This window comes from Mustela erminea, chromosome 8 (assembly GCF_009829155.1).
Source record: "Mustela erminea isolate mMusErm1 chromosome 8, mMusErm1.Pri, whole genome shotgun sequence".
NCBI classification, from domain to species: domain Eukaryota; kingdom Metazoa; phylum Chordata; class Mammalia; order Carnivora; family Mustelidae; genus Mustela; species Mustela erminea.
Window position 1 is genome coordinate 46042249 of NC_045621.1, and position 25778 is coordinate 46068026.

Genomic DNA, 25778 nt, shown 5'->3' on the forward strand with positions numbered 1-25778 from the left:
CCAGGTCTATCTCGTTTAGGAGGCCCAGAGAGACAGCGCCCAGAGCCCTCAACCCAGAGTGGGGCCTTGGTGTTCACAGTTTTCCCCCCTCCTCCCAGCACCTTCCCTCCTCTGCCCACACATGGGGCAAGCCCTCCCATCTGCACGAGGTCTGGGTGCCGGCGGGGTACGTGCTGCATCTCTTTCTTTAGGTTGATTCCCTAAACTTGCCCTAAACACCTCAGAGGAGGATTTAATAGCTCTCTCCAGCCTTTTAGGATTTGTGTGAACACAGATACCAAATGGCTAAAATAAAAGCATTTGTCTTGGGCCCCCAGAAGCCCACAGTCCTACACCTTGGGGCCCAGCATATGGCTTCTGGCAGTGGCATCCCTGCAACCACGCCCTCAGGGCCCCCCACGAGACCCAGGACAGGACCCTCCAGCGGCAGCCCTCCTGACCACAGAAAGGCCCAGGAAGGGGCTTCCGGAGGGACCCATCAGCTCTAGGGGAGGGGAAGGACAGATAATCCTCTGAGCCCTTGAAGGGAAACTGGAAAACAAACTCTTCACAGCTTGGCAAAAGAAAATGTCCGAGGTCCATGGCAACCACTGTGAGTTGAACTGTGTGTCCTCTCCCTGTGTGTCCCCCACCACCACCACAAAGGATGCGTCATGCTGACCCCCAGGACCTGCGAACGTGACTTTATTTGGAGCCAAGGTTTTGGTGGATGTACTTAGCTGAGCTGTGGTCATACTGGAGGGGGTGGGCCCTGATCTAGGTCCTCCCAAGAAGAGGCCACCTGACAGGTCCCTAAGCCGAGGAGGGCCAGGCAGTCCCCACACACCGCTGACAGCAGGAAGAGGCAAGGACCGGCGCGCTCCCCTACAGGCTTCAGAGGGTGAGTGCCCTCAGCCTCGTGCCTGCAGGTCTATGGGAGGGCCCAGCTCTGCCATCCGCACCAGCGTGGCTGACAGCAGGGGACTCCACAGAAATGGGGCAGCATCACCGTGGCCCGAGCTTTCCTCTCCAGGGAAGGGACTGAGGCACAGAGAGGTTCAGCGACTTGGCCAAAGTCACGTAGACTCGGGGCAGCGCTGTGGTTAGAGCTCAGGCATCTGGCCTGGACAGGAGTCTTCCTGCCAACCCACCCCAGCCCCTAAGGCAGCCCGCACCCATCTCACTCACCCACAACCAGCTCTCGAACTTCCTTCCAGCGGATGTGGCTGCCTGTCTCATGCAGCAGGGTCACGGTAATCCGTCTCTGGATGCCCTGCCCGGCGCCAGGAGAGAGGACATGTTCAGATGGCCTGGGGCCCCCAGGGTGGGGAGCACAGGCAGGCAGGGGCAGGGAGCACCTCGCACCTGGTGAAGCAGGAAGGTCCCCATGCATGGCATCCCACCACGGTGGTCCACGACTGCAGGAATGTAACTGCGAAAGAGAGATGCGTGAGGCAAACCCCCCACCCCCCACACTCCCCAACACATACCTGTGCACCCAGAGGAGATGAAGGGTGGGAACAGGAAAAGCAGCTCCCGCCTCTGGCCGAGAGGAGGCGGTCCAGTCCAGGGAGGACAGAGTCAGCCAGGCAAGGACAGCCATGCACACCAGCCCGAGGCTATGGCCCGGGCAGCCTGGCCATAGCCGGTGAGGGTACTCACTCGCCATTGGCCTCCAGCTCGCAGATCTCGAAGTAGACCAGGAGGTCGTACTTGCAGTGACAGGGCCCAGGGCAGGGCCGCGCCAGTGTGCTGAGCTTGGTGGCAGGCACTGGGGGGTGACAGGAGAGAGACACCACGGGTGGGAAACCCAGCCTGCCACATCCCGGCAAGGTGTGGGGACACATGAGGGCAGCACGAGCCCCTCGCTCCCCCAGGGGTGGACGCAGGAGAGCCCCAGGGTACCTGGCTTGGACAGCGGCATGACCCTCGGGAAGTGGCGGCGCGAGGGCCTCAGGGGGCTGTGGAGAGAGAGGCACCGGGGTGAGGCAGCTGCGGGCAGGTCTCCAGGCCCCCAAACCACAGCTGGAGCCAAGGGCAGGAGCAGCAGCAGGAGCTCACAGCGCTGCCTGCTCCAGGTCCCCGTCTGCCTCCCAGGTCCCAGGAAAGGCCCCAGGCTCAGGCCTTCACCAGTCTGGATGCGGGAGGAGGCCCGTGGGGACCCCAGACCAAGCCCGTGAGAACTGGGTGAGATCGGACTCTGGTTCTCCATCCAGGGCTTCCAGGACAGAGCCTCCCTCAGCACCCCAAGGACAGATGAGCCTTGTGGGGCCAGATACCTGGGTACCAGCACTCCTCACGGCCTTTCTCTTTCTCCAACACTCTGGACCCCCTGCATAGCTCCGGGTCCCTCAGGACAGCAGAGAGGGCAATGGGAGTGGCAAGAGGCTCCCCTAGCCCCAAAAGCCTGTCTGCGGTTCTCCCCACACCAGGTGGGGGTTGGGAAAAGCAGAAGGGACACCTGGCCCACCCACAGAGCCCAGGGGAGGTCATAGGAGATGAGGGAAATGGAAGGATGTTCCCTCATGCTGTCTGGGGTCCAATCACTCCAGGAGCCTGGAACTGCTGGGCCCGGGGTGGCTTTCTCTGCAGGCGACAGGAGCGGTCTGCCTCATGCACCTCCCTGGCCATTCCCCCACCCAGGCCCCGTTTCCCTGGCCCCAACACACAGCCCCCAGCCGCGAGGGCAAGGTCTAGACAGCAGTCCTCTTTAAGAACCTCGCTGCTCAGTCCTGGAGGGCTGTCTCTCATTTCTCCTGGATCCTGCTGACCTTGGGTGACCGGCCGCCCTATCGATGGGGAAGGTGGGCATCGGAAGCCTGCCTGGGTCAGGGCAGCTTCACTGGTAAGGAAGGGAGAGGGCCTGCACCCTTGAGAAGGGCCCTCCGACCCACCCCAACCTGGGGGTGCTGACCTGAGCACGTCCTTGCAGAGGGGTGGGAATGGGTGCTGCTGGTAGTGACCAAAGACTTCGAACACGATGGGCTGGCTCTTGATATACTCGATGAAGGACTTGGTCACCTCTACCGCGATCTGGCAGGTAAGGAGGGCAGGTGGGAGGGTGAGGCCATGCCACAGGGGAGGGGCAGGAGGGTCGCAGAGGTTAACAGCTCGGCCTCCCCAGAGAGCCAGACTGGAGACCCTGGCTGGGCCCGACCTCTGCCGACAAGGGGGTGATGCTCCTCCCTCGTCCTTCCAGCCCTGACAAAGGCCAACCTCCCGAGAGTGCCCTTTCAGAACATGAAGCTCAAGAGGGGGCAGAGGCACCTCTGTGGCCTGCAGGGACCCTTCTTGGGCCCTTGCCTGCTCATCGAGGGGTATGGGTTAAATTGTGTTCCCAATACTCCCCATTCCTGTGTTGCAGTTCTGATGCCCAGATCTGTATTCAGAGATAGGATCTTTGTAGAGGTAATCCCAAGTTAGAACAAGGGCACCGGGGAGCCCTAAGCCAATGTAGCTGTGTCCTCATGGAAAGGGGTATCAGGACACACAGACAGACACAAAGGCATGACCACGGGAGGACAGGGAGAAGAGGGCTTCTGCCTGTCCAGCAGAGGCCTGGCACGGAGTCTCCTTCACAGTCTCCACAGAACGACCCTATCCAGGCTTTGATCTCAAGCTTCTGGCCTCCTACGTGGAGGGGCCATGGCTTTGTTAAGGTTGCCCAGTAAGTGGGCTCTGTTCAGGGTGCCCAGGAAATGAGCCCACCAGGTGTGCACACCTTCACGCCTGACTTTGCTTCCCTGGCTGAGAACCCGAGGCTCAGGACGGGCTGGTCTGGGGGGCCCTTTCGAGTGTGGGCACGGGACCACTCAGGCCACACACCCACAAGCTGTACTGGCCATGTCTGTTTCACACTCCTTGGCGTGCACGCGAGGCCTCAGCCCTTAATGGCACCATTACGGCCAGGTGATGGCCAGCGGCCGGTGAGCCCTGTTCTCCGGCCTCCGGCCTCCGGCCTCATGAGCCCTGTTCTTCCGACTCCACTCAGAAGCCCCTGCTCTCCTGACTGCCAGGCTGGGGACACTTCCTGCCTAGGGCTTCCCCGACCTCTCCAGACTGTGCCCAAGCACCCGGGGACCCTCTGTATGCTCTGTCTCTCTGCTTCTTCCCCACACCAGCCAGCACCACGCTGGGTACCCTAGACAGCTCATGTTCATACCTGCCCAAGGGGCCCCAGCCCCAGTCTTAAGCCCACTGAGGCCCCCACTGCCCAGTGACAGCACATGCCCCCACCTGGCACCTGAGTCCCTGTGCCCTCACACCCCAGCTCACAGCCGGGGTTCAGGACCGGGACAAGGTATGACGCACAGTGACTGCCGCTGGGCTCAGCTTTGGGGCGGCTGCGGTGGAGGGGAGAGGAGGTCCTCAGGACGTACGTTTTGGACATGGTAGAAGCCGAGTGGGGGGCCCCTCCCTGTGTTCTTGAGGGGCTCCGTGGAGAAGGCCTCATCGTGGCGATGGATGAAGCTGTAAAAGGAGAGGAGGCACTGGCTGGGCACAGGGGCTGTGGGGTGGGGACCCGCAGCCGGCACGGGGCATGGGGCTCACTTGAACTGGCAGAAGATGTCGGCGTATTCAGCAGAGATGCTGGACGCCTGCAGGACGGTCACACGGAAGGTGAAGGTGTTGCCCAGGCGTAGATGGTCCAGGGCGGCGTCCAGCGGCCCGTCCAGGGGGGCCTTCTCGGGGCTGTCCAGGAGAAGGCCTTCCGGAGACACAGCTGTGGGGGGCCAAGGGCAGAGCAATGTGGCGGGACCTCCGCAGGGCTTAAAGCCCGGGATCAGGTGAGGAGCCCACACGGCTGCTGTCCCAGGAACGTCCTATGGCCTCCCTGGGGGACCCTGGCAGTGGGGGCTAAGCCAAGAGGGGGTGGGCCCTCTGGACCATGGTGGGTGGGGTGGCCCCCTACCTGAGCAGGTGTTATTGTTGACCTCGTCGGCCGAGGGCCCGGCATCTGCACCCTGGCCCTGACCTTCCACGATGCGCAGCTCTTCCTGGGAGGTCCCCGAGCGGGACATCCCCACCACTGGGCAGGATTCAGACTGGAACTGGGTGGGTTGGGGGCCAGAGTCAGAGGGAACAAGCTCAGGGTGAGGTCACACCGCCCACTGAGGACCCCAGAGCCAGGCCAGGGCCTTTGCAGACCCGTGATCTAGACCCGCCCCTGCCTAGTGGGTGCCCACCGCCCTCAGCCTCAGTTTGTGTGGGCTGCAGAGGGGAAGGTGGGGAATGGTTCAGGTGGAGTGCTGGGCAGCCTGGTGGGGATGGGTTAGGAAAGAGCCTTAAGATGGAGAGGGGAGGAGCCTCCTGTGAGCAGAGCCCAGTCTGGGGGCACTGGGCAGGACCCTCCCCTCCTCTACTCTGGGCCTGAGAGCAAAACAGGGAGCACAGCTGGAAAGCACCATCTCCTTTCAGTGAGGACCCGGCAGGGGGCAGTTCCTGTCCTTTGGCACCAGAGCAGGGCCAGCCCAGGACTGTGTGGAGGGGCCCCTCTAGCTCTTGCTGCAGTGTCAGGGGAGGGCAAAGATGGAAACAGTGTCCGGGACAGCAAGCTGGGTCAGGGCGGGTCAGTGGGGGCATCTTGGCGTGTGGTGGCCCATACAGCCAAAGGCCGGTGGGGAAAGCAGGCACAGACCCAGGGGAGGGCAAAGTGAGGAGACAGATGGACCCCATGGGTCAGGACAAGTTAGACAGTAAGAGAGGCCCCGAGGATGGGGCCTGGGAAGAGAGGAACCAGGCTAAGGAGGACCCAGGGCCTGCCAGGCAGGTCCCGAGCAGTGCAGGCATGCCAGGGCCCTCTGGGGTCAGGCAGGAAGAGGGTCGTTGGTGTCGGAAGGGAGGCCAACCTTTGCGCCTACCTTTTCAAAGTGCTGGTCGTCAAAGGAGATTCTGGCCGTCCCTGACTGCCGGACTCCAGAGCCATAGTCAGGGGCCTCCTCGTCAGCTACAATGGGAACAAGTGCACCGTCAGGGCCCTGCTGGTCCCCAGGAGGGCTTGGCAAAGTTAGTCGGAGCCGCCAGGCAGGGGAAGGCACAGGAACAGGGACGGGCTCTGACCCAGGACGGGGGTCCCCGAGTGTGGTCCCCAACCACAGTTCCAGAACACCCAGGGTGCTGTCCCGGGCACACAGCCCACCAGCCTGTGGAGTGGGCCGCCTCCTCAGCACAGCCAGCCCTGATGGGGCTACAGACTCCACATTCTCAAAACCGAGCTATGACCCCTGCCCCTCTACTGAGTCCCGGCCACCACCACCCACCGTAGACTTAGATGCTCCAGCTGAGCCCACACCACAGGGCCCTCCTAGCTTCACCCCCAGAATCACAACTGTCCCTCTGCCATCACCTTTGCAGGCCTGCACTGTCCTCCATCTGGACCCTCAACAGCCCCCACACAGCCCTCACTCAGCTTCCATACCTGCTCCCCACATGCCCCCCACTCCCCTCCCTTCACAGAGTCCAGGATTTCCCGTTGTTTCCCACCCCTTGTCCGGCTGCCCCAGGGACACCTGGCTTCCATCCCCTCCCCAACCCCGACTCCAGCCACTCTGGCTAGACCCCACCCTGGGAGGCCTCTCGGACCCTCCAGGGGCTCCAACCACCTCTTCTGGGGCCTTCAGGAGGGGACAGCCCTGCTGTGCTCTCCACCCCAGCTGCCCAGGGCCCCAGGGCTGGTCTAGGACCTGAGCACAGCAGAGTTTAGCGCTTGAGGGTCCAACAAGCAGAACCTCGCAGGCCAGGTGGAATCTGTGAGCACTGGAGCTTTTTGAAGTAGCTGCTTGTCCGCCATAGCGTTAGACAGGGAGAGTCCCATGTGTCCAAACAGACAGCACAGGCCCATAAAGCAGGCCGCTCAGTGGGACCGACTTCACTGAGGCTCAGCCTGGGTTGCAGAGGGCTAAGGTCCAGGGGACAGAGCCCCCCCAGGATTACAGGGACAGGGTTCCCTGTGAGGAATGAGGATGGCCCTGGATGTCCTGAGTATCTCTGTTTCTGTCCTCCCCCTACTCAGGGTCCCAGAGGTCTTGGCACGGCAGTGACACGACTGGAACACACTATGAAGAGCACCTAGAAACTGTAGGCCAGTGAGAATTTGGCAAAAGGGTCCCAAAAGTACAACCAGAGCCCCCTTTCGTGGCTGGGTCATCCCGGTGGGGGTGGGCGGCACAGGGCTGCGCAGGTGGGGGGCTCATGCTCTGCACAGCCTGGCCTCATCTTGTTCTAGAGACGCTTTGCCATCGAACTCCCCAGGGCATCCAGGCTGCCAAGGCCGTGGGGAGGGGGCAGAGCAAGGCCAGAGGGCGAGACCACGGGTCAGGGACCGAGGGCCCAAGGGCCACGAAGGCCATAAAGGCCATTAGAGCATGAGCACAGGCCCTCAGGCCTGCGGTTTCTACTCAGATAAGCGTGTTCACAGCTATGTTCTGAAATGGTCTTTCAACACGTCTGTTGGGTGGGAAGTTTCCCGTGGGATGCCACTTACAGGGAAGCACACCCAGGCTCAAAGGCATTCACTCTGTGGCTCGGGGTCCTGGGACCCTGCCAGGCGGAGGGGGCTCAGCAGCAGGAGGTACCTGCCTCTGCAGCCAGGGGATTTGACCTGCAGACCACTGTGGAGGGTCCATGGCCTCTGGGCGGAAAGGCCAGCTCCAGAGAGGCCAAGGGGTCTGAAGGACAGACCCAGTGGGGAGCCTGGAAAGAGGCTCTGAAAGCTACTGCTGTGGAGGTGGCCATGGTCCGGGGTCTGCACGCCTGTGCTGGACTCAGACATGGCAGGGAGCTAGGACAGAGCAGTACTCTGCCCCACGCTGGGATCTGGGTCCACCTGGGGCTACCCGATGGGAGACAGGAGGCCCCTGAGGTACAGTGGGCTCAACCTGCACAGTATCAGCACCCCGCCCCTGACCCATCAGACCCAACCCAGGATAGTCTGAAAGGACAGAACCTGGAGCTGGGAAGCAGGAGCTGCTCCCGGAGACCCTCCTGAGCGCCGGCAGACTGCATGCTAGCCTGGGGGCAGGACAAACAGAGGAGGCCAGCGGCGTGCTGGCCACGGTGTGGTGCCCACGGGGACCTCCCACCCAGGGCTGCCCCACACGCACCTGAGGTGGCCTGGACGGCCACGCGAAGGAAACCCTTCACCTCTCCCTTCTCACTGACGACAGCCACACGGTGCACCAGGGGCACGGGGTACAGCAAGTTGCTCAGGTACACGAAGGCCCTGGGGGAGCAGAGGCCAAGGTCAGGGCCTTCCCGGTGCGGGCTGGGAGCAGCGCTGGCGGCAGCACGGCCCGGGCTCACGACACAACACGGCGAAGCAGAGCGAGGAGCCAAGCAGCCAGGGCAACGGGCAGGCAGGGCGGGCGGGGGCTGTGCTAGGTGGGGTGAGGCAGGGGGGCAGTCCGTGGGCTGCGCAGGAGACAGGAGGAGGCACAGGGACAGAGGAGGAGGAGGGCGTGCGCGGGGCAGGCAGAGAGGAAGTGCGAGTGGGGCTGGCACAGGGCTGAGCCCGCAGGGCCATACCCGCTGTCTGAGAGCTGAGGAGGGAGGTTTCAGCCTGCTTCAAGGAGGAGGAGGACCTGGGGACCCGGCCACGCCGAGCTATGACCCTCACACTGGCAATGATGCCCGCAGTCCCTCTGCTTCCCACCCCTTTCCCAGTGACCCCTGGCCTCAGCACCCCACAGAGGGCTCCCACGGCAGAACAGAGCTCAATTCCTTCTCAGATCCTTCCAGAAACACAGCAGGCAGGAGCTCAGAGTTGGCCAACGGGACACCACCCCCACCTCTGTGCCAGAGAAGTGGGCTGAGCAGAGCCCTGAGGACCCCCTAGACTGCCCGGCACTGCCCAGTGAGTCCCCATCAGCCACTCACAGAGTACCCAAGGCCCTTCCCATCCGACCGGCTCAGCTGTGCCCCCAGCGAGTGGCAGGACCGACAGGGTAGTGGCCATGTCACCCAGGAGTCTGCCCAGCTCCCAGCTAGTCTATGTGCAGAGGTCACTCAGATAGCCAAGAGGACCATGAGAATCCTGGAATACCTGGACCATTGGGCCAGGTGTGCAGGCTGGTGTGGAGCGCAGCTCCTCCCTGGTCAGGGGCACCCTGCCCAGGGGGACTCCAGGCACAGGACAGGCGGGCATAGTGTGGCCTAACTCTGGCAAAAACCCGCCGCTCTGCTCATCCTTCACCACAGGACCTGTCCCCAACTTGCCCTCCCATCCAAGCACAGAGTGACAGGTCGGGGCACGGCATTCAACAGCCCTGAGCTCCCAGGAAAATCTTGGGGAAGCTGGGGGCTCCCAGGAGAGAGGTCCAGCTTGGGCAAGGATGGGAAGGATTTGGACCCAGAAGGGGAGGACCAGAGGTTGGGGAGGGAGGCCCACGGCCTCAGTCAGGGAGAACCAAGGAGGTACAAAAGCAAGAGCAACAGTGGGTGTGGGGGGTGAAGGGGAGGTGGGGGAGGGAAGGTCACAGTGCGCAGGCCAGGTGGGTGCCGGGAGGAGAAGGGAGAGAGATGTCACCCCACCATTGCCCCTGTCGGCTTGCTCAGAGCTCAGACACCACCCAGGCTGAGCCACCGGCCTCGCCCTACACCTGAGCTCCCAAAGGACTCCCTACGGCTGTAGGCATGGGGAGGCCATTCCTCAAGGGCCCCAATTCCAGGCCCTGGCGCCCCACTCCATTGTGGTTCCTCCATCCACAGAGGTTTAGAAAGCTGGGCACCACTTGGCTCTTCTTCCACCCCAAACGTCCCCGCCGAGGGCTGGCCACACCTGTGCTTCCCCTGTGGCCCCCACGGCAGCCAGAGAAGGCTCAGGGCTCCAACCAGACTTCCACACACCTCGGTGCTAGCAGAGCCCGCCATTCAGCACCCTCCCGGTCCCAGGACACCCCAGGCACTCTCTGCTCCCACCACTCCCATCGTGTAACCCCTTATAGCCATGTTTGTCTGACTCAGCAGTGGGTCTGTCTCTGCCAACATTCCCTTACTTGCTGGGCACCCCCAGACCGAGATAGGCGCCGGCGAAAGGGAAAGGCTGTGCTGTTTCAGGGGCTCAGTGTCACCCCGAGTGTCTGCGCCCAATGGCTTCCTGGAGCCCCTCTCCTCCCCGGCAAAGAGCCCTCTCCGGGAACACCCCAGAGAAGGACTGCTCCAAGGGAGCAGCAGTGTTGGTGGATGACCAGGGTGGGGGCTCTGCTGCCCCTGACCACCCACCAAGACAAGGCATGGGCACGGCTGGCAGAAGCCAGCGCTGGCCCCACTCACAGAGGAGCCCAAGGCCCAGGGAGCAGAAGCCCCTTGCTGCAGCAACCTAGGGCACCCCGCTGACAGGAACTGGCCAGGGCTGGCCAGCATCCACCTTGGCACGGACACGATGAGAGATGGAGGCGGAGGGCAGGGCCCAGTCCAGGTCAGGGCGGGGGCAGGCCGGCCCTGACCCGGTTCTCTCCTTGAGACCTTGCGTCACAAAACCTGCTGTGCTCGTCCCTAATGGACTCTTTCTGTCCCGTTGCCAACCGTGGGCCCAAGAACCTGCATCACTGTGCAGATCTGAGGTTCCCACAAACCAGATGGGGGCTGGGCCACTCATGACCCCAAGGCCCAAATCGTGATGAAAAAGCCGTGATGGAGTCCTAGCTGTTCACTGCACCCTGAGCTGGCTGGGGGCTGACCCCGGACAACAGGGCCATCCACCCCAGGGCAGCAGCCTGCCTACACCTGTCACTTCCCAGACGCCCACTCCTCACATCCTGGTAGTGGACACGGGGCTGCCCTGACCCCCACTGCATCTTAGCTCAGGTGCCTGCACCTTCCTCTCCCAGGTGTGCGTCAGAGCTGGTGAACGAGGACGTTAGTGCCCCTCTGCAGATCTGCACATCAGGCTCAAGAACAGAGAGGAAGGCGCCGGGGCTAGGGTTTAAACCCAAAGCCTGGCTGCTCTCCAGCTCCAGCAGGTGCAGTGCCCACCTGCTAATTAGAAGATCAGTTCTTTCCTGATCTTTTAGGATTTCCTTCTGTCAGATGAGAAGGAAATTCTGAGCCCTTATGACACTGAGCACAGCAAAGCCCGAGTTCAGATCCTTACACAAGACCCATCCTATCTGTGCTCCCAGAGGCAGGGCCTCCCAGGGCTAGGGCCTTGAGGGACCCTGTGGTGGGAAGTGGGGGATTACCTAATGAAAAAGACCCCTGGGGTCCATGGCCGACCCCGTTCCCCGGCTCTGAAGGTCCTAACCCAGCAATGAGTGAATGCGTGTACACATGCTCCCCTGGGGCACACGTGGGTGGGGGGGGACACCCCCAGAAGGCAAGAGAGCATCTGGTGCTGGATGCTGCGCCCGCTCTCCTTCCTGACCCCTCCCCAGAATCCCCAGGATCTAATCATGAGATTGTGGTGAGCACATCACCCAGAAGGGACCTTGGGAGCCCAGCAGTCACCATCCCCAGGGCCAGCAGCCTGAAAGACCCCACAGCCCAGGCAGAGCTTAGCCTGACCCACAGAAGCCAGGACATGAGGAAACGGAGCCCACGGCCCAGACACTGGCCTCCCCTGCGCTGCCCCATAAGTGCCAGAAAGTCTGATATCAGCCTCAGCCACCAAAGGCCAGAACTGCCCAGTGAAGCCCAAAGGGCCCCTGCCAGCCAGAGCTCACCCACTGCACACAGAGGGGCTCATAGCCTCACCGGTGACAGTTCGGGCTGATCGGCCCTGTGCACAAGGCACTGAGCTGGGAGCTGAGGGACTGGCCACGCCAGCCCAGGGGGCACAGTGTGGACCCAAAACAGGTCAGCATTGTTCCACAGAGTCTGGAATGCTTCCCTTGGGTTGTCCCCCTCCCACTCCCCTGCCCTCCTTCCCTGCACCCCCCGTCTCTGGCAGCCAGCCCCTCACCCTCCTCCCTGCAGCTCCCGGCCGTCCAGCTTCTGAAAGCAGTGCTCCTGGCCAGGAGGATTATCAGTGGTGGGGGCCAGACCAGAGTCCCCAGACCCCCTTCCTCTGCCCGGGTCAGCCCATCCCACCTCCCCACTTCACCTGGCACCCCAGACCACCAGAGGGAGAGGCCACTGGGGGGCTAACCCTGGCCACGGGCGAGGAGCCCAGGGTTCAGATGTGGGTGGCCCACGCTGGAGGAGGGGGGGCTCATCCATGGGGGAGGGCACCTTGAAGCAGGCTGAAACCCGCCCAGAGAGAGAGGAGGCGGCAGAGCACAGAGCCAGGGCTGCGTGTGGCGGGAGGGGAGGAGGCGGGGCTAACCACGAGGCTGGTGAGGTGCAGAGACGCATGCTGGGGCCAGGAAAGCCTTTCCGAAGGGAGACAAGAGTGGGCACCCCAATTCTGCTTAAGCTTTGGCGAGAGAGCCAGCAGCTACCAGAAGGATTAAAGGGAACCAAAGATGGGGTCCTTCTCAGGGCCTGGCCTGCACAGCTGCCACGCGGGAGAAGCCAATTCTTGCCAAACCGAAAAGATGGGGACTTTTCCAAATGAAGCCCCTCACAGACCGCCCGCTGTGGGGGGCTGGCCTCTCACTGATGACTTTCGTTTGGTTTGCTTGTTTTGTAACATCTCAGATCCACAGAGGGGGGAGAATGTTGGAAGGACCCAGCTCTTTCTGGCTGAGACTGCAGAGCCCACACCCCGTTTCTCCTGGTGCCCTCGCTCCCCTGCACCCTGAGCCCACGCCTATCTGACAGTGGAGCGACTCCCGGGCCCACAACCCAGGGCTTTCTAGAGGCCTGCGAGGAGCTGGCCCCCAGGGCTTCAGCCCCCTGTCGGGCTCAGGGAGGCCCAGATGTGGGGCATCTCCAAGGGAGAGAGCCCACATTTGCATCCAGGAGGCCAACATGTCACACCCACGGAAAACCGGAATAAATGTGACATACACCCGTGGGAGCCTGCTTCCTTCCAAGAGAAGTCGGGGGGGGGCGGCTTTCGTTCTGGGGTCTGTACCCAAGGGCTCCCCATGTGAACTTCCTAATCTGGGGCCAGCCTCAGCCTTCAGTTTCCAGGCCTGGTGCTCCAAGGTCAAGACCTGCAAAGGCTCCCACTGGCTTAGCCCAAGGAAACAATCTCAGACTCAGAGAAGGTCACCGTTGAAACCATCTTGTGCTTTTCAAATGTTCCTCAAATCTAAATGCAGTTGTCCTGTGAGCCAAACATCCTACCACTGCAGCTGGGTTTCTAGAGTTTTCCTTCACCTCTTTTGCTCCCATTCCACGGTCATAAAACCATTAATGGCAGCTGCATCTGCCCAATCTGCCGGCAAGGTCTGGGGTGCCCCGGGGCCTCTGCTCCATCTCCTGATCTTGTCTTCCCTCTTCTGTCCAGAAACTGTAACGGGCCGTCTCTGTAAAGGGCACTTCCCAAGAAGCGTGGGCCCTGTGTGCCGTGTCTCTCCAGGACAGGCTGGAGGTGAGGAGGAACGAAATGTCCTCACCTTTGGACGGAGAAAGGCTCAAGGAGAGGCAGGATCCACTGGGACCCAGGCTTGCAAAGTAGACCGGCCCCTGCCTGAGCGCCAGCTCTTCCTTCCTGCCCTCCAGGACGGTCTCTTCTGGCTTCTGCTCCTTCTCCCAGAGGGTGTGGCAGGGAGAGCAAACTGGGAGCCACCCCCTCTGGGGCAACAGCAGAAGGAGGCTGAGGGGAGTGAAGCCGCCTCAGCAGGAGGTGCGTGCAGAGACTCAAACCCCCACTCTCCCAGATGCCCCCACGGACTCCCTCCCAGGGTTCTACAGCCTGTCTGCTGGAGGAGCTCTGCCTGCTTGGAGCTGGAAGGCCGTGCTCTGGGTGCATGGCCCCTTCCGTGACTGGGACCCTAACTGTCCCCGCTGGGCATACTCTAGGATGGCCAGGAGCCCTCTCGCTCCCTCACGCACTCTGCTCGGGGAGGCCAGCCCCGCGGCCTGCCTCGGCCTGGGGGTCCGGGGAGCTGCCCTGGCGGCGGTCGAATTGTGCCCGCAGCAGTGCTCCTGCGTAAAAGAGCTGGTTCCTTCCCAGCATGCCGTCCTTGACCTCACCAACCTTCCTACTAAACTGAACAGGGGGGGCCGGTCGTAAAACGGGTCCCGGCCGTCGCACAGCGCGTGCTCCGGAAAGACGTCGTCCTCCAGGTCCTCCTCCTCCTCCTCCTCCTCCTCCTCCTCCTCCTCCTCCTCCCCCACGCTCTGCTCCTCGGCAGGCTCGGTGGCGTCGGAGTCGGGGCTCGAGAAGGTGGGGGAGGGGGTGAGAGCAGCCATGCGCTCGCTCATGCATGTGTTGAGAAGAGGGTAGCTGTTGCAGCCAGAGATGACTGAACTGAGGTTAGTACGACAAGACAGAGAGAAGTTAACACCAGCTACTCGCAGGGACGGACGGGGGGGCGGGGGGGGGGGGGCTTCTGTTCAAAACCAAACACACAAACCATCAGGAATGTTGCTTCAAAAGACAAGAGAACCAAAGTGCACCCCGTCCCCAGGCTTGGAGAGAAACCGCACGTGTGGTCAGTGGAAGGCTACAGAAAGTTCTGGAAAGCACCCGCTGGCATGATCCTGGCCAGGTGTGGCTGAGGTTGTGTGAGGACCGGGTGACTCACATTCACACCCATGGACACATGCAACCTGGCGGCCATAGCCCCTGGTGGCAATGCCGAGACTCCCTCCCCTTCTGGTCTCCCAAATTATAGGGCCCACTGGCCTGTGGACAAGAATGGCTGGGGAGGTGCCTCAGACCCAGGAAGGATGAGGACAGGCGAGTCAGGGTGGAAAAGGGCCTCTTGCTGGGGTCCCCCAGCCAGGGGTCTCGGCCTTGGGAGGAGGCCCATTCCCTGCCCCCAACACCTTCTCTCTCTCTCTCTCTCTCTCTCAGCCCAGGGAGGGAAGGAGGTGCCCACCTGCCCACCAGCCGGAACCAAGGAAAGCGGTCGTAGAAGGGGTCTCCACCAGTCACCACGTTGTCACAGTCCTCGATGACACTGGAGGGCACCTCCGCCGCCCGGTCGTACATCTCCCGCATCAGGTCCAGGCGCTGCCTGTTGGGGGGGGCGGGGGTAACAGAGGTCACCATGGGTGGAGCATGGGGCAGGCCATGCCTCCCGCCGGGCCAGCAGGCTCTGCCCAGCTCTGGCCGCAGCTTGAGGCTCAGTGTGATTTGCTGACGGAGCCTCCTCACTCCTCAAACTCAGTCAACCATGAGCAAATTCCAAGTGAGCACGCGAGGCACTGCTAAATGGCCTCGACACTGACCCAGGGACAATAAGGCGACATGAGTAGGCAGACCAGGCCTGGAACAGGAGGCAAGGGGACCGAGAAGGCCTGCCTGTGGGGTGGGGGATCGTGTCGCCAGGCCCTTAGAACCCAAGGGAAAAAAGGGCAGATTGGTGATCGGATATAGTCATAGAAAATATTTTCAAAATGATTATCCCCAGGAAAACCAACACATATAGAAGAAAGAGAATGCAGTCATTTCCCCCTAGAACTCGGGAGTGACAGGAACGTGGTGCTCATCCTCACACGAGTCCCAGCATGGCCCCAAAGATGGTGGGAAGGGGCCGTGAGCATGGGCCCTGGCTCGCACGATTCAGGAGAGCACATGTCCCTGCGTGTGTCCACGTGTGAACAAGCCATACGAGAGGAAGGTGTGCGAGAGTGAGTGTGGAGGGGTGTGTGTGGTTGGGTCTGCGGAGGACTGAGAGCATGGATTAATGACATCTTCTGTTCTCCATAGTTGATGACGTCGTGACATACCTGGGGCCCACCAGCTGGGTCAGCCCGCGAACAACTCATGGGTGAGCCAACCTGTCGCACACAAACCAGCCCACCCGCCCTTACCTCGCTCACACACCAGAGCAGCACCCTTGCCCGAAATCTCCCGATGGTCAGGCCCATGGCAGCCTGGGCAGCCCTGTGCCCAGACCCCACCAGGTGGCCAGTTCCCGTGGATGGCCCTGCCCGCCGAGGCCTTGCCCAACTCTGCTCCTTCTCCCTCCTGACGCCCAGAGCCCTCCCACCGGCACGACCTGCCTCTGTGTGGAGCCTCCACACCCAGGGGACCACAGCAGCATCAGACTTTCCTCTGATGGCATCGACCTCTGTCTCACTCAGCCTCTCTCCAGATCAAGTCGCACATTACACTGAGCACGTGGGGAGCATGGAGGTAGGGCTGTGAAAGATGGCTCTCACAGCGACAGCTGCACCCCCCGGTCCGACCCCTCCAGGTCCCTCCGAGCCCCTGCCATCCCGTGCCATCCTGCCTGGGATCCCTTGGGTCCTGAGGTGGAGAGGCACCCTGCTGAGCTCTTCTGAGAGCCCAGCTTGGCTCTGGAGACTCCCCACCCACCTCTTGGGGCCTGCTTTGACTGTGCTGGCCCCACGCAGCCCCCACTGCAGTACTGTGAGCCTCGTCCCCCGTTTCCTCCACGAAAGCCCACTGAACCTCACTACTGCGTCGGCAAAGGGAGAATGCAGCTTCTATAACCGCACTTTTCCTTCAGATTGTAAAAGCCATTGCAGCAGGAGAAACACCCTCCTTGACATAGGAGCTCAGAGGGTGTGCCCCCCCACACCTGAGCTTCTCCAGCGTCCAATAGTGGGTGGCCCCATTCTTCTGGTCCTGGACCTCCACGGCCACAATGGTGCGGGGGAAGGGACGAGTCTCCCGGTCTTTGGCGGCCTCCGGGGGCAGCAGATCCGGTGGCAGCGGGGAGTAGAGAGTGTCTGTGAGGAGGACGAATTGGAACTGGACCTGCAGCAGGGGAGAGGGTGGCGGCCGTCAGCCCTTCAGTGGATGGAGGCCAGGCCCCAGAGCGCTTCCTTCCCACCTCTAGGCTGCAATGGAGCCTTCTGAACGGCAGCCGGAGAGAAAGCTGCTCCTGCTCCCCAGTGCTCCCTGAGCCTGAGGCCACAAGCCTGCCTGGGTCTGTCCCCAGGCCTCCCTACCCGCCCCCATTCTCAGGGCCCCAGGTCAGGGGCGGCAGCTGTGCCCTCCCCCAGGGGGGCAGGGTTGCCCATCACTGGGTCCCCCCTTGTGCGTGTGGCCACGGCGAGCGGGCAGTGAGGCAGGAGCCCACCTTCTTCTTGAGCTCGACACTGATTGCATTGGCCTCCTTGAGGAAGATGGCGTTGCCCCACAGCAAGTCCCGCAGTGACGTGAACTGGTACCACTTCCACTTGCGGAAGGCCCAAAGCGCCAGCTCACACTCTCTCTCGGTCCACTGGACTGTGGGGAGAGGTGTGCACAATTGTTGCAAAAAGGCCGCGATACCCGACTCTGGCCATGGCCCAGGGTTCTGTATCTGGACCCCTAGTGTCACACTGACTGTTCTGGGAGCTCAGAAAGAAGGAAACCGGTGGGAAGGTCTGCCCCAGGGAATGGCCTGAAAGGCCCAATGGGCCCCAGAGAGGCCACCCAGAGCCAGAGCACTCGGAGAGGCCGTCAAGCTCAGAGAGGGTCATGGCAGCGCCCTTACAGACGTGGGGGGCCCCAGCAGGGGCAGGTGCCCGTGGGAGGACGGCAGGAGGGCCAACCGGGGCTCAGCCTGATGCCCTGCCCTGGCTCACATGTCTCTGCCCCTCAGGCCCACAGAAGGAAGGACGCGGGGACACGGGGACGGGCCTGTCTGGGCTCCCAGCCTCGGCCCCTCTCACCCAGTGCCCCTGCCCTGAGGGAAGAAGCCTCATCAGATAAATAGCTCCACACAAGGGCATGCCAAGGTCACGTCTGCACAAAGGTACTGACCAGCTGACTGCGGGCCAAGCTGGACATGAACCCCGGGTCTTTTTCTGCTTCTTCTACCCCACCGGTGGCCCCCCTCGTGCCCACGGTGGCTGAGGTCAGCAGGTGGGCCCCTGGAGTTAACGCTCAGAAAGGGGGTCCTGAGGTGAGGAGCAGTGACCGGGTCCCGGATAAGAGCGCAGCCTCATGCTGGCAGAATGAGAGAGCAGAAGCCGCACCCTGCCCACACCAACTCGCCACCATCCAGGCTGTTCCCGCCGAGACTGGCCTGCGTGCCAGAGCCCAGCTGCCTCCCTGCCACAGCCCAGCCCTTACTCCCCAATCCTGCTGCCATGGGCACCTCCCAGCGACAAGGAAGCCTCTCCTTAGGTTGGGCCAGGGGCCCCAGGGGAAAGGTGTGGAGCAGCGTGGGGGCTCCTCTTGTCCAAGACAGCTCCCCAGCCCAAGGCCAACGCCCCATCCACTGAGAGCCTCTCACCTTCGTCCTCAGGCTCCTCCTCCTCCTCGTTCACCTCGGGGTAGTACCTGGAGTCCATCTGCCTCTGCAGGGCCTCCAGCTTGCTCTCGTAGTCCTGGCCACGGGAGAAGCCCTGTGGACCCATGCAGGGACCGGACCCCGTCCCTGCCCTCCCGCCTGGGCCTCCCTCTGTGGGCCCCAGGGCCTGCACCACAATGACGGCTGGCTGAGTGGGGACCCTGGCTTCCCACCCTGCCCATGACCCAGGGCCCAGCAGCCGCCCTCACCAGCCTCTGCTGCTCTAGCAGGTACGTGGCCTCCTCCCGCTCCCGGCGGTACTGGTCCTCCAGCTCCTGGAGTCTGCAAGAGGGGGCTGGGGTGAGCGCGCACAGGGGGATGAGCAGCAGGAGGGGTGCAGGGACCCTGGCCTGGGCCTCACCTCTGCTCCATCTCCTGCTTCATGTCAATGCCCTGCTTCTCCAGCAGCTCTCGCTGCGCGAAGGCCCAGTCCACGGGCTCGGCGGGCGTCTCCGCACAGGGCGTGCGCTCCCGCTCCTGCCTCGCCTGCTCAGGGTGGTTGAACCGGAACACGTGGCTCTTTCCCATGATGATGCGGTTTCCTGGGGGACAGAAGCCAGGTCGGCAATGCGGCGGGGGGCTGTGCCCTGGGGGTGGCTTTCAGAGATGGGGGCAAGGAGGAGGAGGGGATAGTGGAGCACACGCGCTTCCTCCGGCTGGCCCACCCCGGGGTGCTACCGGGAGCCACCCCAGGTCCCCACTCTGGACCCGCCAGCCACCCGCCCCATGGCCCAGGACCTCGCTGTCTCCCCAAATCCACGTCCTCTGTGCCTCCCCATACAGCAGCCAGGGATGTCTGCTAAATAGTCCTGGCACTTTTCCAACAGACAGTCCTTTCCCTACACGACAGGGGCCACTGCCCTGGCCATCCTGACCCTGTACCCTGTCCGTGGACATTCCTCCACCCCCAGGGGCTGTGCTCAGGCCCCTCCTGCAGTGTGGGCTCAAGGGTCCTTCCCTGCCCACCTGCCTCCCCAGCTGCTGGAGCATGACAGGGGCCAACCTGTGTGTGCCCAGAGCCCGCCAGAACAGATGTGTTCACTAGGCCAGCAGCATAGCCATACCTGACCGCAGGATACTGGGCTCCGTGACTTTCTTGCCATTGACATAAGTGTCTGCACCCTCACAGGGCTCCAGGGTCACCACGGCTATAGGACAGACAGGGGAAGGCTAAGAGGAAGACTGTGAGGGACTATCATTCTGGGTGGTTGTGCCCTCTCTGACCACATGCGAGGCGAGGCTCACCCAGCCACCCAGGTGCGGCCCCCATCAGGCCTGTCCCCTCCCTGCTAGCTGCAAAGCCCAACAGCTGGCAGACAATACCTTGTTTGGGCCACACAGGAGGGCCGTACCTCCCACACAGATGAGGAAGGAGACGCCCGATGGAGGGGGCGCGTGTGCCCAAGTCAGAGAACCGGGGGGCCATCAGGGTCTCCAGGTGGGCACGGATGGGAAACAGTGGTTGGCCTGTCCCCAGGAGTCCGAGAGCCCCCTGGAGCTTAGAGTCCACCCATCCAGAGGAGGGCAGGCTTTGGGGACAGCATTCTGGGAGAGCCAATGTCCCAACACTTAAGGCAATGACCCTGAAGTGTCCTGGTCACAGTGGGCTGCGGGCCAGACACTTGTCAGGGAGCACACCTGGTGCTGGGGGAGTGTGGGGCCTGTGATGGCACAGGGACACAGCGAAGGCCTCCACAAGAGGACCACGTCCAAGACAGGCAGTGGGGACAGAGGTGGGCAGGCCAGCTGGGTAGTGGAGAGATGGCAGTCCAAGCCCAACAGGAAAGCGGGGTCTAGATGTAGCTCTCCACACTAGATCTAGGCTCATTCCCACAGCTTACTATCCTCCTGCCCAGGGAGACCCCCAGCCCACTCTGGGGGCGGGGAGGGGGCTCCTGGGTCCACAGCCCAGCACTTAGAGCCCCAGTTCCCTGGAACCACTTCCCCAGGGCCGAGATACCTTCACTGCCCCCTCGGGAGTCGCTCCGGAAGATGCAGTGCTCCTCCTTGATGAAATGCCCACTCAGGACAATGTCCTGCCGTCTCTCTGCATCCTCACGGCCCACTCTGCAGAGGAGGGGGGCGCAGTGAGCACTGGCCAGACCCAGTGCATCCAGGCCGCCATCCCCGGGGCCAACAGGGGAGCCTGGCTGGACTCCGTCGGGAAATACCCAGGGTGCATGTGAGCAGGGCCGCAGGGGATGCCCCAGACATAGCCTGGCCTGGAGAGCCCCATGGCACAGAGTGGCCCCAGCCTTGTGTCCATGCTTGTTAGCGTGGGCAGACAGTAGCATTCCAGAAGACACCAGGCTCGGCAGCCCCTCTGTGGGGGAAGCCTGACTCCCGCGAGCCCCACCTGGTTATCCCGTCCTTGATGTAGTACAAGAGGCACTCAGACATCAGTGGGTCCTCGTTCAGGTTGACCAGATGTGGTGTCTGGGGAGAGAGGAGCCCGATCACCTCTCCTGGGGAGGCATGGGGGCCCAGCACTGACCACCCACCTGACCTCTCTCTCCTCGGGGGCCAGACCACCACCAGCCCAAAGTTGCCTCATGGGGACACAGTGTCCTCCCAGCCTGGCTTCCCTGAGGAGGGGCCCGGGGAGCTCAGAACCTACGTGGGAGGCACTCAGGGGGAGCCCAGGGAGGTGCTGGGGGCTGGGGGGGGCCTTGGGTCTATAAGGTGCATGCTGGGTCCCGCAGGGACCAAGGCATCAGGCTCTGGGTCCGTTCCTCCACCCTAAAAGGGAGCTATGGGACTCCATTCAAACTGAAGCACCCAGGAGCTGAGAGCCCCAGTGATCTGTGAGTCCAGAAGGATTAGGGTGCTGCTGGGGAGGGATCTGACCTGCAGGCCGAGGAGCAGAGGCTATGAAAAAAGTCCCTTCAGGCCCCCCCCAGCTCGGTACCCCCATCCGCCTGCACCCCAGGTCATGCCCCCTCCCATCCACGGGTGTACCCAAGATGACCAACCTGTCTGAGCACTGCCCTCAGTTACTTGCCCCTTCCTGGGCAACCCCACATGCGTCACCCACTGGGGCCCGACATACTTCCTGAACTCAGGAATGCCACCCCACACCATGTCCCAGGCCGGGGTCTTGCAACCCAGTGGAAGCTGGGACAGCTTTCTTGGCTTCCCACTGGGCACCTTAGAATAAGCAGCCTCCACACCAAGCTCCAAGTCCCCCAGTGCCCCACCACCAGTCTGCAGGACTGTGACCGTCCCCATGTTATCGGACACTGGGGACAACCATCCCAGCCACCCCTTCTCCTAAGCAACAAGAGGGGTGCTTGCCAGAGTCCCAAGAATGCCCTCTAAGGAAGAGGTATCCTCAGATGCCCCCAGGGCAGTGCCCAGACCAAGGTCAACCGACCCAAGAGGGAATACTACTGCCTCTGCCACCAACAGCAAGCCTCCAGGGTGCAGATGTCCCGAGGCCACCTGCCCCAACAGCTCTGTACACCAGCCCTGGGGTACGCCCTCCAGGAGGGGGCAGGGGCTGAGAGCCCAGGAACAGTCCATCCCAAGTGAAAACTACAGGCCGATTCCAAAGGGCTATGAAACAGCCTATCTCCTGCCCCCCAGCCTGCCTCAAGCGCAGAGCCTGCCCACACAGCCCCCTCCTGTCTCCGGGCCTTAGCTCCATGGCCTGGAGCTCACAGGGCAGAAGCAGCCTGAGGAGCCCAGCCCCGCACCCAGGGAGTGGCCACCAGGCTGATGAATGGATCACCCAGCACGTGCACTTCCCTCCCATGGTGTCTCCAGCGGCACAGAGGGCACTCCACATGCCTCTGGCTTCAGGTCCTGGCAACACAGAAGCCCTCTATCCCAAACAACGCCTGGGGGGAAAGCCAGCCACAACAAAGCTGCTCTAGGGCAGACAGGACCAGAGAGACGAGCTACAGTCAGAGTAGGCTGTCACCACCTCCTTGGAGGCTTCCCAACTTGAAACTTGGCTCCTAAGAGGTCTAAGGGTCTGGCAATCTTTGGGGGAATGGGGGTCCTGGGTCCTAGAATTATCAAAGAGACTTTTCCCCAAATGCTCATGCTACAGCCATCTGAACTGCCAAAGGGGTTGGCGCTTGGCTCCACGTGAGGCCCCACTGACAGCGCCAGGTCTGCAGAGCCAGCTGGGACGGAGAAGAAGAGTCCCAGCTGGGACAGCCAGACCCCACTCTGGCTGAGCTCCAAGAGGGCAGTGCTGCCCACCGTCCTGGCTAGCACAGGCTCCGGAAGGTCTGCATCCCCCGTCCTTCCAGCGGCACCCTCCTGGGCTGAGCGGGGGTGGGTCCCAACCCTGGCCTGTCCGAGTTAGGACCACACTCCAGTACTAGAACCGGCACTTACCTTTTTGGGAGAGAACACCCCCAGGGTGCCGCCGTCCTCCCTCATGGCCACGCCCATCTCGGCCAGCAGGGCTTCCCTGAAGGGACAGTGTCTGAGTCAGCCTGAGCCTCGAGGCTGCAGGAGCCTCACTCCCAACTGACCCATCGGCTGAGCAGGAGTTGTTGAGGCTCTGGCCCTTTGGCCCAGGGGCACCCCATTAGTCCATGATAGCCTGGAGAAAACTGTCACCTGACTAGGGATCAGGTCAATGGGGCCATCAGCGATGGGGGCATCGGGGGAAGTCTCTGATGAGAGGACACGAGCCTGTCCCCCGCTGGGACACAGCCACCCCCAGGAGCAGGAGCCCAGGGCTGGGTGCTGGAGTCCTCAGTTTCCCCACTGCCCACCTCTCCATCCGGATGGCTTCCGTGCGCCGCAGCTTCTCCTCCCATGTCTCATTGAGCTCGGCGATGATCTTCTCCGTCTCCTGGGCAGTGGGACAGAGCAGAGTGAGGCTGAGGGTCTGGGGTGGGAGCAGACAGAGGCCCGGCTGCCAGGCAAAGGTCTGCAGGGCACCGGGGCCCCAATTCCCAGGTCTGTCTAGCCAGCACAATGCTTGAAATGCCAAGGGCCAAAGGACTAATGTATCCACAGACACAAGTCTCTTCTGTGGACACAGCCAGACAATTAAGAAAAAAGGCAAAATAAACCTGGAGAAAAAGAAACACATATACATGTAAGGACCCTGAGAGACATGTAGGACACTGAGACACACGTGGGGCCACAGAGAGACACACAGGACATTGAGAGACATGTGGGGACACAGAGAGACACACAGGACATTGACAGATGTGTGGGACACTGAGAAACACTCAGAGACACAGAGAGACACAGGGGACACTGAGACTGGTTCTGAGGCCCAGATGTCCCTTGGCCACTGCCGGGACGCAGACGACAAGCACTTCCAACATCAGCCCCAGCTCCTGGTTTCCTTCCCAGCCCCACACCCCAGGGGGTCCTGTACCCCAGGGTCCCCCACACACCGGGCACCCCCCACCAAGCTGCATTCCGGCCTCTGTGTGTCTGCCTACTAAGTCAGCCCCAGCCCCGTACAGCCCAGCACCCCACAGTCATTTGCTAAAGGAATGACAAGCCCCTCAACTAAAAGCCAGCCGGACCCCCACAGGGCCACATGTGTGAGCACAGAGCACAGGGAGGGAGCACGGAAGCCCCTGGGACCCATCTGCCCTTCTCAGCACATGCAGCCTCTTGGTGCTGGATGGCAGACCCACATGCGCTCTGCTCCGGTCTGCCCAGCCCACTGTGCCTCCAGGCAAGCTTACCCAGCACTGTCAGCACACCCCTTCAGGGATCCCAGGCCCCTCAGGAAGGGACACTGCCCCCTCCCCACCCCCACTGACCACGCCCTCACCTTCAGCCTCTCGATGGCCTCCTCACTGCCCGGGGCAAACAAGAGGCGCTCGTGCAGGCTGGACACGGAGGCGGCACGGCTGGACAGGGCCGAGAGCGAGGACGAGGGGCTCATGCCCACCAGGGCGTTGGTCACTGTGGAGAGATTGTCAGGGGCTGGACTCAACTCCGCCCCGCCACGGTTACGGTTATTGTTCTCAAGGTCGGACATGTCTACGGGAGGAAGGGGAGGGGAGGGTGGGCAGACATACGGGAGGGAGAAAAAAGAAAGACCAAGTTGGGAAAAAGCCAGAGGTGGGTGAAGAGAGGCAGGAAACAGAAAGCAGCAGCAGGTGCAGCCGGGGGCCCAGCGCCGGACAAGCACATGCGGGGCTGCCGCGGCCTCCCCGCCGGAGGACCCAGCCCCCAGAGCCCTCCCAGCACCCCGGCGGCAGCAGGGAACCCCCTCGAGCTCCTCTCTACCTCCCCACCCTGCCCAGACCGGTGGCCTTCTAGCAGTCTCTTCACACCCACTGGGTCTCCTTCCCTTGGCTGTCGCTGCCCTGTGGCCCTCCTGCACCCAGGGCCCTGACACTTGGCCTCATCCTCTCTGCGATGGATGCCCCCCCCCCCGTACCCATCACCTGCCTGGCCGGCCATGTGGCCCTGAGCTTCGGGGACCATGCTGCGCTAGCTGTCTGGCCCCACTGAACACAGGGATTGGCCCCAAGGACACCTTGGAGGAGAGGTGCACTGTGGGACCCCGAAAGGGCCCCTGCTCCTCCACCCTGGAGAGCCTGCTCTGGCTGCCCCAGGGTTCCATCCCCCCCAAGACCTGGGACTTGGGGTTAGGACAACCCCCAGCAGAAGCAGGCACGCAGCAGAGCAGCGGCAAACGTAGGACAGCACGGGGCGCTAGGGAGAACGAAGGTGTCCTGTGCCCCTGGGTCAGGGAGGCCCCAAACCGCAGGCCCATGCCACAGGGAACCGGACCCAAGGCCAGAGGGACACAGGCTGGGAGGCCCTGGCAGCATTCTCATTCGGCACTTCTGAGGGAAGGGGCTTTGTGGTGTGTGGGGCCCGAGGGAGTCTGGAGCTGGGAGCCAGGGGGCAGACCCGGCCTCCTGAGGCCCCCCAGGGCTCCCCGCCCTCAGGCACTAGCTACCAGGCTGAGCTTCCCAGGCCTCTGGGAGAACAGGCTAGGCTCAGCCACTGAGGCCTCCCTGTGGCCTTGGTTTCCTGTACAGACATGGGCTGAGCCAGGAGCCTAGGTGCACCAGGCAGGGTGCCCGCATCTACCGAGAGACCTATTGCCCAGCCCCTGAAAGGGGGAATGGCAGAGGAGGGCTGGGCAGCTGCCTCCCCGCCGTGCTGCCCTACACCCCGCGGAGCAGGGACAGAAGCAGGGAAGCAGGGAGCAGCAAGGGGGATACACACATTTGGGTCCTCCGGGCACAGTGTTGGCTACGGGGAGGGGAGGCATGGGGGAGGGAGGAGAGACAGAGAAACAGAAGAACAAGTTTGTCTCCAGAGGGCCTGAGGCCCACCCATCGCAGGCCAGGCACCAGGCTGGGCGGCGGGGGTCTTCGGCGGACACCCAGGGCCCGCGGCCTCCCCAGCACCCCCAGTACACCAATGTGGCTTCCAGGGAAACCATCTGCGGCCTGCTTGGGCCAGCACCAGACCCAAACCATGCTGTCCACCCTGGCCGAGGCCAAAACCACAGCCTCCCCCCGAGGTGGCTTGCCCAGGGACTCAGAGCTGGGCTGGGATTCAGGTCCACGCGATGAGGGCAGCCGGACTGGCCCCAGCCAGCCA

General features: G+C 62.6%; 1 protein-coding gene across 17 annotated transcripts in view; it reads right to left on the bottom strand.

Moving 5' to 3' along the window:
• Positions 1-25778, bottom strand: part of KIF1A (kinesin family member 1A) — a 90616-nt gene that overhangs the window by 21495 nt on the left and 43343 nt on the right. For 4 of the 17 annotated variants that reach the window (XM_032355408.1, XM_032355411.1, XM_032355409.1 and 1 more), the window contains exons 14-37: positions 25398-25424; positions 23983-24194; positions 22958-23037; positions 22572-22647; positions 20581-20660; positions 20185-20291; positions 19289-19372; positions 18586-18766; positions 18434-18506; positions 18168-18261; positions 17025-17173; positions 16521-16699; positions 14850-14987; positions 14003-14275; positions 8082-8200; positions 5841-5926; positions 4892-5030; positions 4531-4702; positions 4359-4449; positions 2894-3012; positions 1885-1940; positions 1642-1750; positions 1345-1411; positions 1168-1252 (exon numbers count right to left, since the gene is read on the bottom strand). In XM_032355408.1, the coding sequence (XP_032211299.1) occupies positions 1168-1252; positions 1345-1411; positions 1642-1750; positions 1885-1940; positions 2894-3012; positions 4359-4449; positions 4531-4702; positions 4892-5030; positions 5841-5926; positions 8082-8200; positions 14003-14275; positions 14850-14987; positions 16521-16699; positions 17025-17173; positions 18168-18261; positions 18434-18506; positions 18586-18766; positions 19289-19372; positions 20185-20291; positions 20581-20660; positions 22572-22647; positions 22958-23037; positions 23983-24194; positions 25398-25424 (2796 nt within the window). The remainder of the gene's footprint in view (positions 1-1167; positions 1253-1344; positions 1412-1641; positions 1751-1884; positions 1941-2893; positions 3013-4358; positions 4450-4530; positions 4703-4891; positions 5031-5840; positions 5927-8081; positions 8201-14002; positions 14276-14849; positions 14988-16520; positions 16700-17024; positions 17174-18167; positions 18262-18433; positions 18507-18585; positions 18767-19288; positions 19373-20184; positions 20292-20580; positions 20661-22571; positions 22648-22957; positions 23038-23982; positions 24195-25397; positions 25425-25778) is intronic. The other 13 variants (XM_032355413.1, XM_032355415.1, XM_032355423.1 and 10 more) reach the window with 7 other exon arrangements.